General features: G+C 42.5%; 1 protein-coding gene across 6 annotated transcripts in view; it reads right to left on the bottom strand.

Annotated features, from left to right (window-relative positions):
* tbc1d1 (TBC1 (tre-2/USP6, BUB2, cdc16) domain family, member 1) overlaps positions 1-15,692 on the bottom strand; it is a 53,902-nt gene that overhangs the window by 9,780 nt on the left and 28,430 nt on the right. For all 6 annotated transcript variants that reach the window (XM_026170923.1, XM_026170922.1, XM_026170924.1 and 3 more), the window contains 6 exons: positions 13,143-13,276; positions 8,056-8,241; positions 4,966-5,127; positions 4,090-4,248; positions 1,626-1,726; positions 1,300-1,443 (listed from right to left, as the gene is read on the bottom strand). In XM_026170923.1, coding sequence (XP_026026708.1) covers positions 1,300-1,443; positions 1,626-1,726; positions 4,090-4,248; positions 4,966-5,127; positions 8,056-8,241; positions 13,143-13,276 — 886 coding nt within the window. The remainder of the gene's footprint in view (positions 1-1,299; positions 1,444-1,625; positions 1,727-4,089; positions 4,249-4,965; positions 5,128-8,055; positions 8,242-13,142; positions 13,277-15,692) is intronic.

Raw genomic sequence — 15,692 nt, 5'->3', positions numbered from 1 at the left:
CATATGAGTGTTTGTACACAAGGATGGGAAAAACTTTTAAGCACCTCACAGAACTTTCAGGTTAGGCCTCAGCCATAAAGGCCAGTTGTTGACTGCTTGGCAACCACTATTCCTGGATGAAAATGAGGATGCAACCAGTTACATGAGGTTCCTTGCAAATACTATGAAATCAGTCACACAGACCTAGAACATAGTGATCCTGTGGCCACCACAGACCACAAGGGAAAAATGTGTCTACCTCAACCAGCTGGTGAGTAGCTGCTGGTTGCCGCTGAGTGAAATTGGTCACAAAGAGCCACATGGTGCTGCCGTAAAAGCTTGTAATCACTTTGATTAACAGCAGATTTGGCACAGTTTGTGTGGAAGAACCAGACTCGCCAGGAATTCTTTCAGCTGCTCCCCTCTTGGGGTCACCACAGCAGACAACCTGCCTCATCCCGTCATCATATTTGCTTTGACAATATAGAATTTCTCGTTTTGACCTCAAAAACCACAAAATGATTGATGAGTTATTATCTGGTTTTGTTCACTTTCATTCTAGCAGCAAAGTAAAATGAGGGATTGTTCACAAAAGGTGTGTATAACGTTCACAAAGTGGAAAGCCGTCAAGGACCTTTTGAATTTATTGATTAAGGATCACGAGCACCAAGATCGTAACAGCACTTCGTTCATATTCATAGTTTGAAGCTTGAGAAAAAGCAACAGTCCTGTGCAATATTATTGTGGAGTATGCCGCATGTTGGACTGGTGTTGGACTCCCTGGATTAGCTCACAAGCTTTTTATTGTTACGTGACCTGCGCTTGAATTCAGGAACAAAACACATGATGTTTAGCATGATAACAAGGTTGTTTAGCATTTAACCATAGTATGTAGCTCTTTTGGTTCTAGTTCTATCAAAAGATGAAATTCAATCCCACACTGGAATTCAAAACCAATGACGTAGTTATCTGTAACACGAGCACTATTTACCAACTGTGTGGCGAGTACTAATGCAACTAAATTCCAATGCCAAGCACTAAGACCATGTCTCAACCTCACCAACGCTCTAGAGGCCATTAATTCACTGTTTTTGTTTGAAAACGAAAACGTAAGCAGACGTGTCATCTAAAAACAAAAAAAGGGGAATAAGAAGCATCAAATTCCAGAAAATGTGAGTTAGTGACATTACTCAACTACGTAACCACTGGAACTGGAGGGCTTTGCTCATGTGATTCAAGTATTTAAGAAAGGGAAACATAATGTAGATTAAGTTGTTTGGGGACACTGACAAGAGAATATTGTGTGGGTGAACACTGTACCTGCAGGATAATCATGTCAGGCCTGTACTGTTTGCGGAGCCCAGCATCGTACATTAGAAATTTGAGCATGTCGAAGGCGTCTTCTTCCCCCATGTGTAAAAGCAGCACTCCAGCGATGAAGGACAGGCCCTGGCAGTATCCCACCTACAAAAACGACAACCACAAACTTGATGCCGACAACACAGGGGAGGGAAACTCTCTCAAGTCTAAAAGACAGGTAACAGCTGGCTTTTTTTTCTTCCTTTTTTCCACTGAATATCAAAAGAAACATGCAGAATGAAAGAGGAGAAAGGCAGAAATAAAGCAAAAACAGAATTCAATGATACCTCAGGGTCAAGCAGTGAGTAGGCTTTCAGGATATTATAGAGAGACAGCTGTCCTGCCCCCAGCTGGGCTTGGAAATATGGATGTGTGGGAAAAGTACGACCTGGAAGAGAAGAGCGGAGCGGCATATTATCTCTCAGCAACGTCCGTAGTTTGCATTAAATATTATTTCAAACTAATGCACCAGATACGCAGTCGAAAACAACACTGACACAGCTTTAGAAGTGTAACATTTTCTTCTCATGGTTTATTTTAATTCGCTCTATTCTATTCAGCAGCATCTGGGTGTGTCCATGTTTTTGAACAAAGCATATACACTGCTGATCTTCGCTGTGGATGCAGAACTTCTCACTTTGCTGTTGACGTTAAAAAGGAGCTCGGTGCAGCTGCATGCACGTACTCTTTTGGAGCAAACACGCTTACAAACAGGTTCTTGAGAAGCGCACAGATGAATGCAGCTTTTTAAAGAGAACCGATCCCCGTGCTTCAGAGGCTTAACGTGTATTAGTGGATTGGACGTGTATGTTTCAAAAATGACAATAAGGAATGCGCTCCATTTAAAAACAAAACAAAAAAGCACTCTAAGGAAGGACAGACTAGTAATTGGCAGGTGTGTGTCAGGGGACTGAGGACTTGATTTACAGTTAGTGATGTGAGGTTTTAGAGAACCGAATGAAAACCGTGTGAGTGTATATTAAAGGAATGTGCGTGGGGGATTTAAGCTGGTGAACATAATGTCCTGACTCCCTCCCCTGCCTGGAGGAAAGTGTGTCTATTCTGCTACATAAAAGGTGTGGGAATGCAATGTGTTACGCACCTACATTCTAACCAAAAAAATAAATAAATTCCTCTTTTGCTTGTTTATGTGAAGGAAATAGCCTTGAGCTGCCATAAATCTTCTACCTGCATTCTTATTTTTGTAGCTTCAGTGTGACAAACACTGTGTTTATCACACTGCATATAACACCTTTATATTAGACCATGTATGCAAACCACCAGTTTGTATGTGCACGCCGTTACAGCTGTCCCTGCCCTATTAGATGTAGAGTAAATAACATGAAAAACACAGGGTCAAAAGCAAAAACTGAGGGAGGGGAAGCACTACAGGGACAGATCTGTGGGTGGATGTGTCTATGTATATATATGTGGGTGTTATATGGGTGGGGTGTAGGTAGTGAGTGTATGTGGGTTTTTGGGTGGGAGGTGTTGGGAGCATTTAAGGGAGAAAGTGTTAAAATGAGGTTTGACAAATACAAAAGAATATATGCAGTTTATGTGGCGTTTGCTATGTACGTTTGACTTCTTGGTATCACGCAGAAGGAAATTTACATTTTTCACAGTACTTGTCAAAGAATGACCATAAACCAGTGGGAACAATGAGGTGTTTGGCTACGTGAATTTATAAACATCACACACGTCACACAAAGAGACTGACAAATTGATTATTTAAAAGCAACAGTTCTACTAAAATCTTATGTTTTCTTTTACTTTATGCACTGTAGCTACAAAGTAGTGATTATGCTTGGCATGCATGCTGACTGAAGCGCCAAACAAAAGGATTAGAGAGGCTCCCGTGCTCACAATCAGCTGTTGCACCTATATTAAAGGTTATAGATGTATAGGGTATGACGACAAAGAATCAAACACTTTACTTTCTAAGTAAATATGGCTCTTAAACCATTAAAGGCATTCTCCTTATAGTCGTTCAGCTTGCTCCTGTTATGTTTGGCTCACTCTTCGAAAGTCTCATTCTGAACACCTGAAGGGGAAAATCTGTGATACACACTTTTGACAGTTTTGCTGCACGTTCAACCTGAGACGCCTCTGGGTCATTCCAGTAGAACTCGACACTGACTGTCTAAACACAAAAACACAAACGATGCTCCTGATTGGGCTTCAATGTTAAAGGATCAGTCCAAGGTCATGAGGAAACTGCCAGTGTGAATCTGCAAGTGGTCTAAGTGTGACTGTCAGGGAGTCATCCAAACGTTGCAAAACAGCATAAATAAGAACAGAAAAAAAGGCAATGAATCAAGTTTAGCTCACGAGTTTTTTTGTTTTTAAATTACAGGTTCTTCAACAGGCAGCCTGCAGGCCAACGATCACCAGTGGTAATCAGGGGTTCAAATGGGATTAATAATGCGTTGGCAGTGTTTGTGGCATACATAGCATTTAGAGAAAATATATTATTTAAAGAAACAACCAACTTACATTTGGCTGTAAAAGAAAGTGTGTAGGCATTTTATGCATACAACGACTGCAATTAGACTAAAGTTATTAGACTTAACTGATGACATAAAATGTGTTTATTTATTTACTGTTTTGAATTAGACTGCGATTCGTAAAATATACACATTGTTAAAAATCACTTTTGTGACATTGACGACATGGGAAAGCGAATGTACCAGGCACATTTAGATAACCCACACGCAGTTTAACCCTGCATGTTAACCGTGGATGCATTACCCAGGTCGATGAGGATGGCATGTTGCTGTGAGGTGAGTTGTTTCAGCAGCTCTTTGTATGGAGTGTGATTAGAAGGGGGCCGGGAAGGGACTGTCTGTGTTAACCGGTACTGTTCGGCGAGAAACTTCCAGATCTCTCCTCTGTGTTGCCTTGGGACACCTGCCAGACAACGATAAAGGAAGGAGAGGGTGATGAGGACAAACGTGGGACAGAACGCTACCATGTTGAGTGAAACGCGTCCGCCATGTCCAAAGGGATTTCTACCCTTCTTGAGTTATTAACTATTTGTACATGCCTGTAGAACTTAGTAACAGAAGTTGTCTCCATCATAATTTTAATCTACTAATATCCCGAGCATCGTTCAATCACCGCTTGCCCGCTTCTTGCATGTAAAATTTACTCTCAGCTTCCTCTCAGATGGATTATCCAGCTTGTATCCCTAATTCACCAGGTTCTCAGACTGCTATTTGTTATATGGTGACCTTTCTGTGTGTAAATACGTGTGTTGGACTCGTTGTTCGAGGCCGTGTGCACAGTAGATAACCTTCCTGTCCACGCTGCAGAACATGCTGATACTAGAAAATGGACAGAACAAAAAGGCCTGATGATTAGAGACACGCACCAGAGATAAAAATGTCAAAGGGAATAGACACCGAGTTCACTGTGCCCAAAAACAGTGAGTAGAATGCCTCGTGGAATTCAGTCACCTTGCTTTTGCCACATTTTAAAAAACAGTTATGAAGATAAGTTACAGTTTTTGGAGCTTTGTGCGTTAAGGTTTGGTCAATATTTGAAAATCTCTGCTGATTTTAAGAAGAATAAACATTTACAGGAGGAACTGATATAGAGCATGTGTTTGTGGAGCCAAGTATGTACCTTGTGCAACTGCAGTATGTATGGTCTCGGCGTCAAATTTGACTTTTGCCCTCCCGGGAGTTCCTAGCATTTTCTCCCACACCAGCGTGACCTCCTTCAGACACGGAGTGATTTCTTCATAGTCCAACTTCAGGCGCTTGTTCTGCAGATCGTTCTCTGATGCTACAAACACAAACACACAAACAACACATGTGAGAAAAAGCAACAACACTGTGCGTTTGCTGGTGGAGCTGAGGTGTTAGGACTCGGTTTCTGAGAACTATTTGAGCCCATCATCTCATCATTATGTGCGCTGCTCAAAACTCTCGGAATTATGCGCTATCGATTTCAGTTTGGTTTTGCGTATTAAAATGAGCCTCACATAGCACCCGTGCACTTTGACAAATTACTAATCCTGACTTTCGTTCGCTCTTTGTTGTGGCAAAGTGATGAGCAGAAACATGCAGCTGCACTGCATTAATACACTTCTCAGCAAAGGTCAGAAGATACAGGTGATAGTGAGTGAAAAGAAAAGAAAATCACTAAACAGCGGTGACAACTTGCTTGATGACTCTTCAGGTTCTTTAAGGAAAGTGTCCCCTTTACATGGCATCCAGAGTGCAATTTACTCTACTGTGCTTAACCATGCTGATTATAGAAACTTTACTGTCACTAGATCTGCTTCTATGGGTGTTTTCTTTGCAACCCCTTCAAAGGAACATAAGACCACAGCTGTCTGTCCGACCCTCTGCAACATCCTGTAGCTGGAATTCTCAATAGATCCCTTCAGTTAGTACAGAAAGTGTTGCTCTAAGCTATGAAAGACACAGCTCTTGTTTACGACCCACAGTCAAAAAAATACCCCGAGGATGCCTTAATTTTCACATGGAGACACACACGTTCTAATTAGCAATAACTGGAGACGTACATAATTGCAACATCCCCTTTATTTATGAAACTTTTTTGTTTGTCTTTTTTGGTTCGATGTAAAGGAAAACCTCCCACTGGACTTTCAGGTTAGTACAGTTTACAAACCAAACAGAAAAACACAAACTGAATTCCGTTGCAACATGTTGACACCAGTGATCAAAGAAGGTGAGGGCACACCCAGCACCCCTCATCTGTTCCTCTCTCTATGACAACACCCTTCCTCTCTCCCTCCCCAAATCTCTTAGCCCAAAACCCATGTCTTCTCTCTTTTTTCTTCTCAGTCAATCCCATGTCTGTATAGTCCCACCACCACCCCCTCCCTCTTCCCCTGTGGATGCCCCCACCCTTTCCGTTCAAATGTGGTGTCCACCCAGTGACCAGCTGCAGCTTGGCTGCGCTCGGGAGAGTGATATCATCATTACAGGAGGACAGAGACAGAGACAGGAGGCCACCCATCGCAGCCGGCACTGCAAAGGACTCTAGGAAAATAAGGTGTAAGAGGAAAAAAGGCTGAATGAATATTAAAAAAAAAAAAAAAAAAATAGAAAGAAAAAGACTAGCAGCACAATGTTATTAAACAAACTAAGAAATTTAATTTTAGGGCTGCTTTGAACTCACAAAATAAACAGTCTAAGGAAAAAAAACTGAAAAAAAGCTGTATGAATACCTTTTATGGGACATAAATCAGAAATGTAGAGGAATGACCTGGAAGGCATAATCTAGATTAATGGGAAAAAACTTGGACGGAGCAGATAGCTGACACACCCATAGTAAGAATAGATGCTGAGGCTGTGGCCATGCCGTCTGTCTTATCATCTGTTCAGAGCAAGCAGTGTCTCGTCACTCAGGAGTGGCACACTGGCAGGAGCCCAGCTAGCGCTCCTTCTCTTTCCTCTGTCTAGCCTTCTCCTTGTCTCCTACTTTCTTTTCTTTCTCTTTCACTGCCGCCGGAAAACTCCACCCTTGATAAAACACAACAGGATAGGATAACCCACCCTGGAGCTGACAAAGATACGCACACATGGATGGACGTGCACGCGCGTGTTTTCATAGTTGACCCACAAACCAGGCGGCAGCGAGAGAGATAAACTCATAGAATGGAGGATACGGAGTCGGGCTCCACCCTGACAAATAACGGACAGAAAGGTGGAGTGCACGCTGTGGGAGACTAAAACACAATAAATCTACAGAGCGCCAAGAAAGCCGCCACACGCTGGCAATGTTTGGATTGGTGTGTGTTTGTGTAGTGCGATCAGAGTGTCTGCGTGAGGCAGAATTGTGAGGCTGTGGTCCCAACTGTATTTTCTTTTTCTTACATCAATATTGACCTTCATTCGTTAATCTAGCACCATGTGCTTGTCAATTTATGGTTCATAAATAGAGGCAGAGGTATGACACATGGCTAGATGGGTGTAGATATGAGCCAACTGGGTCAGGAAAAAGGTGGTGCACTTGGCACACCCATAGATGTGCCTACCAGGAAGCACTTTTGGGCGCGCGCGCGCGCACACACATGCAATAACGTGTTATATAACTTGATCATTTGTGGTTTGTGATTTTAAATAAAGAAAAGTAGGTGTATACTCAATTTGCAAAGCTTTAAGAGCATGCATTTGGAAAGGCGTGTTGCCAGTGTCTTAAACAAAGACTCATCCTACTTTTTAGCTTCCAGAGAAACCAACTCATCGTGTAGTCAATGACTACCGATGAGCCACGTGAAACAAACAGTACCTGCATGTTATCATGTAGACAGAGCGAATTCAGACAGAACTGCAGTAATATTTAACACACCTCAAAAATTTTAGAGTTAAGGGCTAATAAAACACTTTTTCACAGCAATAAAGCACCATTTGGCTCATCCAGTTTTTCTATTTTGTGTGCATTTCGTTTTGATGTGTACATCTCAAATTCAGGCAAACATTGAAGTTTTTTCTCCACCTCAACAGGATGCTTGAGTAGCTGCTGTGTAGATTACGGGCTGAACACCACAACACTGTGAAATGCGATAGCAAAGTTTGATTATATGTCTCACTGTAGGGAAGTTTATTTTAACTTCTCTGTTTAGGGCTATTTTTTAAGAGTTGTTACTTGTAAATATGAATAAATCTCAAAAGTCAGTGTGGGCTCATTGCGTGTATCTGTTTAAAAAAAAAAAAAAATCCCTTTATTCATCCAGCTCACCTTGTAGCTTCTGGTTCTCTCTCTCCATCCTCTGCAGGAGAATCTGCTGCAGGATGGCCTTCTTCCAGAGATCCCTCAGCTCCTCTTTGGTTCTCTTCGTCTTCTCCTCAGGCACCGGTCTCATCGCCGAGTCCCCAGATCCTCCACCCACGATCTGGGCCACAACCTGACAGGCATCAGACCCATCTTAAAGACATTTAAAAGATTATCATATTAGCTTACATTAGATTATGTTGCACAAGATGTTTACTGTAGCAAATGTAAAAAAAGATCTTAATTTAGATTGAGAAATGTATCTTTAAAAACAGTTTTGTTGAGCAAAAAAAAAAAAGCAATAAACACTCCAAGTCATTTCAATTTAAAATGAAACAATCACAAATATCTTCTGGAGTTAGAAGCTTATTAATAAAAACATTTATGAGCAGCACATTCACATTCCTTCATCTGGACTAGCAGATAACACGCCGTTTAAGAACTGCAGGCCTTCCGATTAGATTCAGACCCACAGTTCTGGGTTTGTGTGTTAGATGTGTTGTGATTCTTTCACCATTAGCAATGACAATAAGCAAGAAATTTACATTTCATTTACACTTCATTTACATTTGTTCAACACTTCACTTTGTTTACAGGTATGAACAAAACTTTTGTTCATACCTGACAGAGGCGAGTGTCAACTTCTTCTTACTTTCAAACGTGTTGGTATAAAAAGGAACAAAATCATCGTCTCTAAAAAAATTCAAGTAGCCTTCCAGACCCCTCTCTCTCTCTTCTTTCTCTCTCTTTCGGTGAACCTCACGGACACTCATGCAAAACAACAAGAAAATGCTAAACATAGATATATTTGACACAGTTGGGTGCAACACACAGACAGTAAAAAAAAAAAAAAAAAAAAAGCGTTTGTGTGACTCCACCTCAAAGTACAGGGTGGATCCCAAACCTCAAAATACCCTGTGTTGTTTAGAGGAGCGACATACCAACTATCCAGATCGCACTTCTCTTTCAGTTCGCGGGAATATCGCGATTGATCCTGATCACTAAAATACACACGTACACACATACCTTAGCCTAACTTAGGTATGTAAATCTGATGCTTATCTTGTCAAAGACTCTTCTGAGGAAAAAAAAAAAAAAAATATGTAAAGGTCATCCTTTCAATACTACAAAAAACACTCACGCACACCACAATGGCGGGCTTTGTGTAAAACGAGTCTTATATTTGTGGAGTGATCATCTGTTTCTAAGACATGCTGAAACCAGCCGAGTCACCACACAAATTTATGGCTCTTCAGTTATAAAAGAGGTGAAGACAAAGCAAACTCATGGACGACACACACAGAAAGACACTAAGACACTCACACGCGCGCGCACAACTCTCTTAACAGATTCATGTTTCTTACTAGAGAGAGACAACTGCTGCAGTTTCAGCAGAAGACTGGTGACAATTTGTCTTTAGGTGAAAAAATGTCAAACTTTCAAACTGCAATACTTGATGACATTAATTCCCCGCCTACTTACCCCAACTAACACTATGGTACTGCATATTCCTCATAATAACATAAAAACACACACACACACACTCTGGCACAAAGTGGCACAATCCACTCCCTGTGCAAACAACCTGGTCAGAACCAGGTTGCAGTACACACACACACACACACACACACACACACACACACACACACACACACACACACACACCATGCAAAGTGGGTCAACAAGGCTGGCGCTTTCCTCTGGCGCTGTCTATGTATGGACTGTCAACATGACCTTGAGACACACTGCCACTTCCAGCAAAACACACACACACACACACACACACACACCACGCCCATGACCTCATGCATCTACGCACACACATAAATACACACCCAACAAGTTTAGCACTGCATTCAGCCAGCACAAAGCCCATCACATTGACTTGTTAAAAAAAAAAAAAAAAAGCCCTGTTTTTCCCTTCACTTGCTTGCAGTTGAGCGTCAAAGTAAACTTTGGCTGCACATTTCATTAACTGAAACATTTAACATGCTTCAATTACAGGGCAAATTCATGCAGAAAGACAGACTTCACCAGTCTCTGCACATTCAGTGTTAAAGTGAAGAAAACAACCACATTAGTCCAACATACCAATCTGATTTTATGAAATACAATATCCACCCAACAGACTCCAGTTGGGCGTGTGCACGAGTCAACATAATAATAGGAAAACTACATAATGTTACTTACTCCTGAGAAGAATACCACCTTTGTGAGGATTTAAATATTGCTGAAGGTGCACCAGGGAGGTATTATTTAACTGTATGGAAATCTTTGTAGCTGTAATGTGCCGTTAAAGCCACAAAGCGTAACATTGGGAAATGTGATCTTTGGCACCCCCCAGTGGTTAGATCTTGAGGGCCTCTTAGTTAACATTTTAATAATTTATCTAGACAAAACAACCAACAGGCATTCTAGTTAACAACACATTATGTGCTGCACATACATGTCCAAACAACATGGGAGTGTAGGACACCGCTAGTGGAAACTAGTGAAACTAGTTATTCTCAATGAGTTTTTGAAAAGCAGCAATTTAGCAATTAGCTGATGAATCAAGGAGTCAGTGGACATAAAAACAAAATAAAATCATAATAATGCATGCATGCATGTTACTGAAAGAAACAGTGTACACCCTGTTAGTCCAAGTCTTCCAATAACACAAAATGAACACTGACATAACAAAGTACAGAAAACACTTATTTTTGTAAATAAAATGCACTGTGTGAGAAAACGGTTTTATATCAGCTCACATGGATCATGCTTCTTTCCTGCTCGGTGCTTACTGGCATTACAGTGTGAGAAGCTCAACTATCTCAACTGTCAACACTTCTTCTGTCCTGAGTGCACTGTACATATAATTATGACACAGAATCCAAAGACTTGCAAGCACTAGCATGATTAAGACATGTCCACAAGCTGAAATACAGGCATTTTTATGTCAACATATGTTGTGATTGATATTTCAAAGTTATCTGAAGTCAAAGTAACTGTTCACTACCCAAAGTTATACAGTTTTCTACTTGTAACCATCATACCTTGACGGTATTTGACAAGAGCTGTCATTTCCCAGGCAACAATTACAACTGTTTGCTCAAGGTTTTCAAGCTTTTAGGCAAATCTTCATTTTCAAGCATTCAAATAATCAACCAGCAGCATTAGTGAAGAAATTTATACTGCAGTAACACAAAATTAACACTCCACCAGAATAATCATCTAGTGCAGCTGTCCCCAATCCCCGGGCCACAGACTGGTACCTGTCCGTGAGTCATTTAGTACCGTTGAGGCTTGGGTATGAAATTTATGGTTTTCAGAGTTTTTATCGGTTTTAGCGGTTTGTTTTTTTTAATTATTTTTTTATCGTTTTTATCGTTGACTCGGTTTCCTGGGTCTGTTCCCTTGTGTTATGAATGAATCGTCTTTTTTTGGTATCGGTTTTATTTTGTTGTATTTGTTCACGACACCTTAAAGGCCGGTCCTTGAAAATATTGTCAGACAAAAACCAGTCTGTGGCGCAAAAAAGGTTGGGGACCACTGATCTAGTGCCAATACTGGATTTGTAAAAAAACCAAAACCAAAACAAATAAAAAGTACATGAATATATCACAAATTCTTAGTTTCACCTTACATTTTAGAAAGTATCACTTCAACATCAAGAAAGAGGTTTCTGGGTACTATTTGCTCAGTTTACTGATCAATTTACTGATGATATCAAAGGTCTGGGGCTTTGCCAACAACTGTTAGTATAATCAATTCATTACAGCCCTACATAACAACAAATATAGCTGTGATTAACTAAATATAATATAAATATATGTTTAATGCATGACTTCCGTAGGTTAAAAAATAATAATAATAATAAAGAAGTAATAAAAAGTATACTGCTTCCCCAAAATGGAGGAGATGAGAAATTAAAACTGTTATGATAAACAGATAGGGAGTTACGTTTAAGTTATGAATCTCTGCCTTCAACTCTTCTGAGAGTTCTTAGCATAAAACTAAATGAAAGAGTGACACACAGTGGAAATGCTTTGTGTCTGCACCGCAGGAGCAGATTTAATAACAGTGTAGTAACAGCTTACTGAAGCAGCGCAGTCTCAGTTTTGCATATGAGCTTCCTGTTTAGACTCGCAAAAACTATTAAACTGAATAACGTGATTTACTAAGGTATGCAGTAAGCAAGGTACTTCAATTGAGTCAGGTTTAATAGGAAACAATTTATCTACAAATGTTCATGTTCCTGTGACAGTTTCTCCTATGAATGTTTGTGTATCTGAAATGGCAGGTGGAGAGGTTAAGAATGCGAGTGCAAACTGGGAACAGAGAATGTTAAGCCTAAGCTTTGACCCTGTTTTTTTTTGTCATATGTTTTGTCATTTCTACACAAAACTTTGTCCTTTATCTTTACTCAGCAGTGTGCACACACACAAGGTTTGACTTTTAGTGTGCTAAAAGTCTTGCTCTAGTAACACACACTTGTACCCCTCTCCAGCAATTTCATTTACAGCAGGAAAAAAAAGTACTTTTTGTAAAGACATTACTCACTCCCTCATCAGTTCTGCTCATTTTCAGCCTGGTAATTTGCAATTGCTAGAATGCATTGGTCATTACATGAAGTGGCTGTGTCATGTTTATATAAATCAGCATACTGTTAGTTGATCACCCACATAATTTTCTACTCCATCAGCGCATTTGTTAGCCTCATGCTAATTTGTCATGCTTAAGAAACCTGGGCTTTAGCAAAGAAAAGCATGTACACACACTCTTTATGGAGTGTGTTTTCACTTTCAGCTTTGCAAGCCGCTGTCAGCTTTTCTGTTCTCAGCTTAGAAGTGGATCCAAAGTTAAAATTTACATTAGCCATTAGACAGACTAATATACCAAAGATAAACAGGAATACAACTAATTTCACACAAGAATTGCTTTTTAGAGCATGATGACAACACAGCATGTTGGGGTTATCTACAGTCTCAAGAACAATGAGGGGTCCAGCATGAAGTGAATTATGTCTTTAACCATGATTTCAAAAGTTTTAAGTGTGTGTGGGTGTCCCTTACCGATGGAGTCTGTGCCTTTCTGAGGAGTAGCGACCCGCAAGAAGATCTGCTGCCTCCACGAGTGGCGGCGGCTGCGCTGAGGGCTTTCCCCGACCCCACCAGCTGCACTTGGTGTGGAAAGCGCCACTACATCACTGACAGCACAAACACCCAAATACAGAGATGTAGTTACAGATGTGCCCTGATAAACAGTCAATAGATAGATAGAACTTACTTTTTACACATACATGTATGCATGCATGTGCATGTACACATATCAAAACCACTTCAAAGACTGTATGAAACCAGAAGCGGATGCAGCCTGTGACTCAGCCTGTGACTCTCTCCACTCTGTGGTCAGCAGACTGCAAACACAATCACCGAGAGCCCTTCTCATAATATCAGGGGACTTCAATCATGCCTCACTGGACTCCACACTGCCCACCTTCACCCAGTATGTGACCTGCCCAACCAGAGTCAATAAAACACTGGACTTACTGTATGCCAATGCAGATGAGGCATACAGTTCATCACCTCTCCCTCCTCTGGGCAGATCTGATCACAACCTGGTGCACCTTGTCCCTGTGTATGAGCCCTTAGTGCGCAGGGAGCCACCAGCCACCCGCACAGTACAGAGATGGTCAGAGGAGAGCGAGGAGGCTCTTAAGGATTGTTTTGAGTCGACTGTGTGGGAGGTGATTTGTGATGACCACGGTGAGGACATCGACAGCCTTACTACATGCATTACTGACTATATAAACTTCTGTGTGGATAACACTGTACCTACCAGGACTGTACGGTGTTTCTCCAACAACAAACCTTGGATTACCCCAGAAATTAAAACCGTCCTCAAGCAGAAGAGGAGGGCCTTCAAATCCAGAGACAAAGAGGAGTTGAAAAGGGTGCAGAGAGAGCTGAGGGGACTGATAAGGAATGGGAAGGAGAGCTACAGGCAGAAGATGGAGAACCAGCTTCAGCAAAACAACGTTGGTGAAGTCTGGAGAGGCCTCAGAACCATCTCGGGCCACAAACAGCAGAACTCTCTGCCTGGGAGGGATGTGAGATGGGCAAATGAACTGAATCATTTCTTCAACAGATTTGACTCAGCCATGAGGCAGTCTGCAACATCGGCTGCAGACTCACCCACCCCCACTGCTGCTGTTCCACCTCAGACACTTCACACCTCCTCTATTCACCCTGCTCACTCCCCCCCACCCCCAACAACAGCATCCAATACACACTCAACACAAGGCTCCAGCCTGTCTCTCTCAACCACCCAGGTTAGGAGGGAACTGAGGAGGATTAATGGCAAGAAGGCAGCGGGCCCAGATGGCATCAGCTCGAGGGTCGTCAGGTCCTGCGCGGACCAACTGTGTGGGGTGATGGAGCACCTCTTCAACCTGAGCCTGAGGTTGGGAAGAGTCCCACAGCTCTGGAAAACCTCCTGTGTTGTACCAGTGCCAAAGACTTCACGCCCCAAGGACCTCAACAGCTACAGGCCGGTGGCTCTGACATCCCACCTGATGAAGACCCTGGAGCGGTTGGTCCTGGCTCAGCTTCGGCGCCTAATAAGCTCATCACCGGACCCACTTCAGTTTGCCTACCAGCCTGGCATTGGAGCGGATGATGCCGTCATTCACCTCCTACATCGTTCCCTCGCTCACCTGGAGACCGCTGGAAGCACTGTGAGAATCATGTTCTTTGATTTCTCCAGTGCCTTCAACACCATTCTTCCCTCGGTTCTAAAGGACAAGCTGGTGAACTCTGGAGTGGACCATCACCTCACTACCTGGATCCTGGACTACCTCACCGACCGACCACAGTATGTGAGGACTCAGGGCTGTGTGTCGGACAGGGTCGTCTGCAGTACGGGGGCCCCACAGGGAACGGTTCTGGCTCCGTTCCTCTTCACCATCTACACTGCAGACTTCTCCCACAATTCCACCCAGTGCTTCCTGCAGAAGTTCTCTGATGACTCTGCAATAGTCGGCCTCATCACTGATGGGGACGACAAGGAGTACAGAGGTCTGACCCAAGACTTTGTGGACTGGTGCCAGCTGAACTACCTCCAGATCAACGCCAGTAAAACCAAGGAACTGGTGGTAGACTTCCGCAGGCACAAGCATTCTCCACTGCAACCACTGAACATCCAAGGTATGGACATTGAGGCTGTGGACAGCTACAGGTACCTTGGTGTTCATCTGAACAATAGACTGGACTGGACTCATAACTCAGACGCCCTCTACAGGAAAGGGCAGAGCAGGCTGTACCTGCTGCGGAGACTCAGGTCGTTTGGGGTGGAGGGCCCACTCCTGAAGAAATTCTATGACTCTGTTGTGGCTTCTGCTATCTTTTATGGCGTGGTCTCTGCTATCTTTTATGGCGTGGTCTGCTGGGGCGGCAGCATCTTTGCTGGGGACAGGAAGAGACTGAACAGGGTGATCCGAAGGGCCAGCTCTGTTCTAGGATGCCCTCTGGACCCAGTGGAGGTGGTGAGTGACAGGAGAACGGCGGCTAAGCTGTCATCCCTGATGGACAACATCTCCCACCCCATGCAGCAGACTGTGACAG

Source organism: Astatotilapia calliptera, chromosome 6, assembly GCF_900246225.1.
Source record: "Astatotilapia calliptera chromosome 6, fAstCal1.2, whole genome shotgun sequence".
Classification (NCBI taxonomy): domain Eukaryota; kingdom Metazoa; phylum Chordata; class Actinopteri; order Cichliformes; family Cichlidae; genus Astatotilapia; species Astatotilapia calliptera.
The sequence above is the reverse complement of the archived record's forward strand: the minus strand, read 5'-3'. Positions and strand labels throughout refer to the sequence as shown.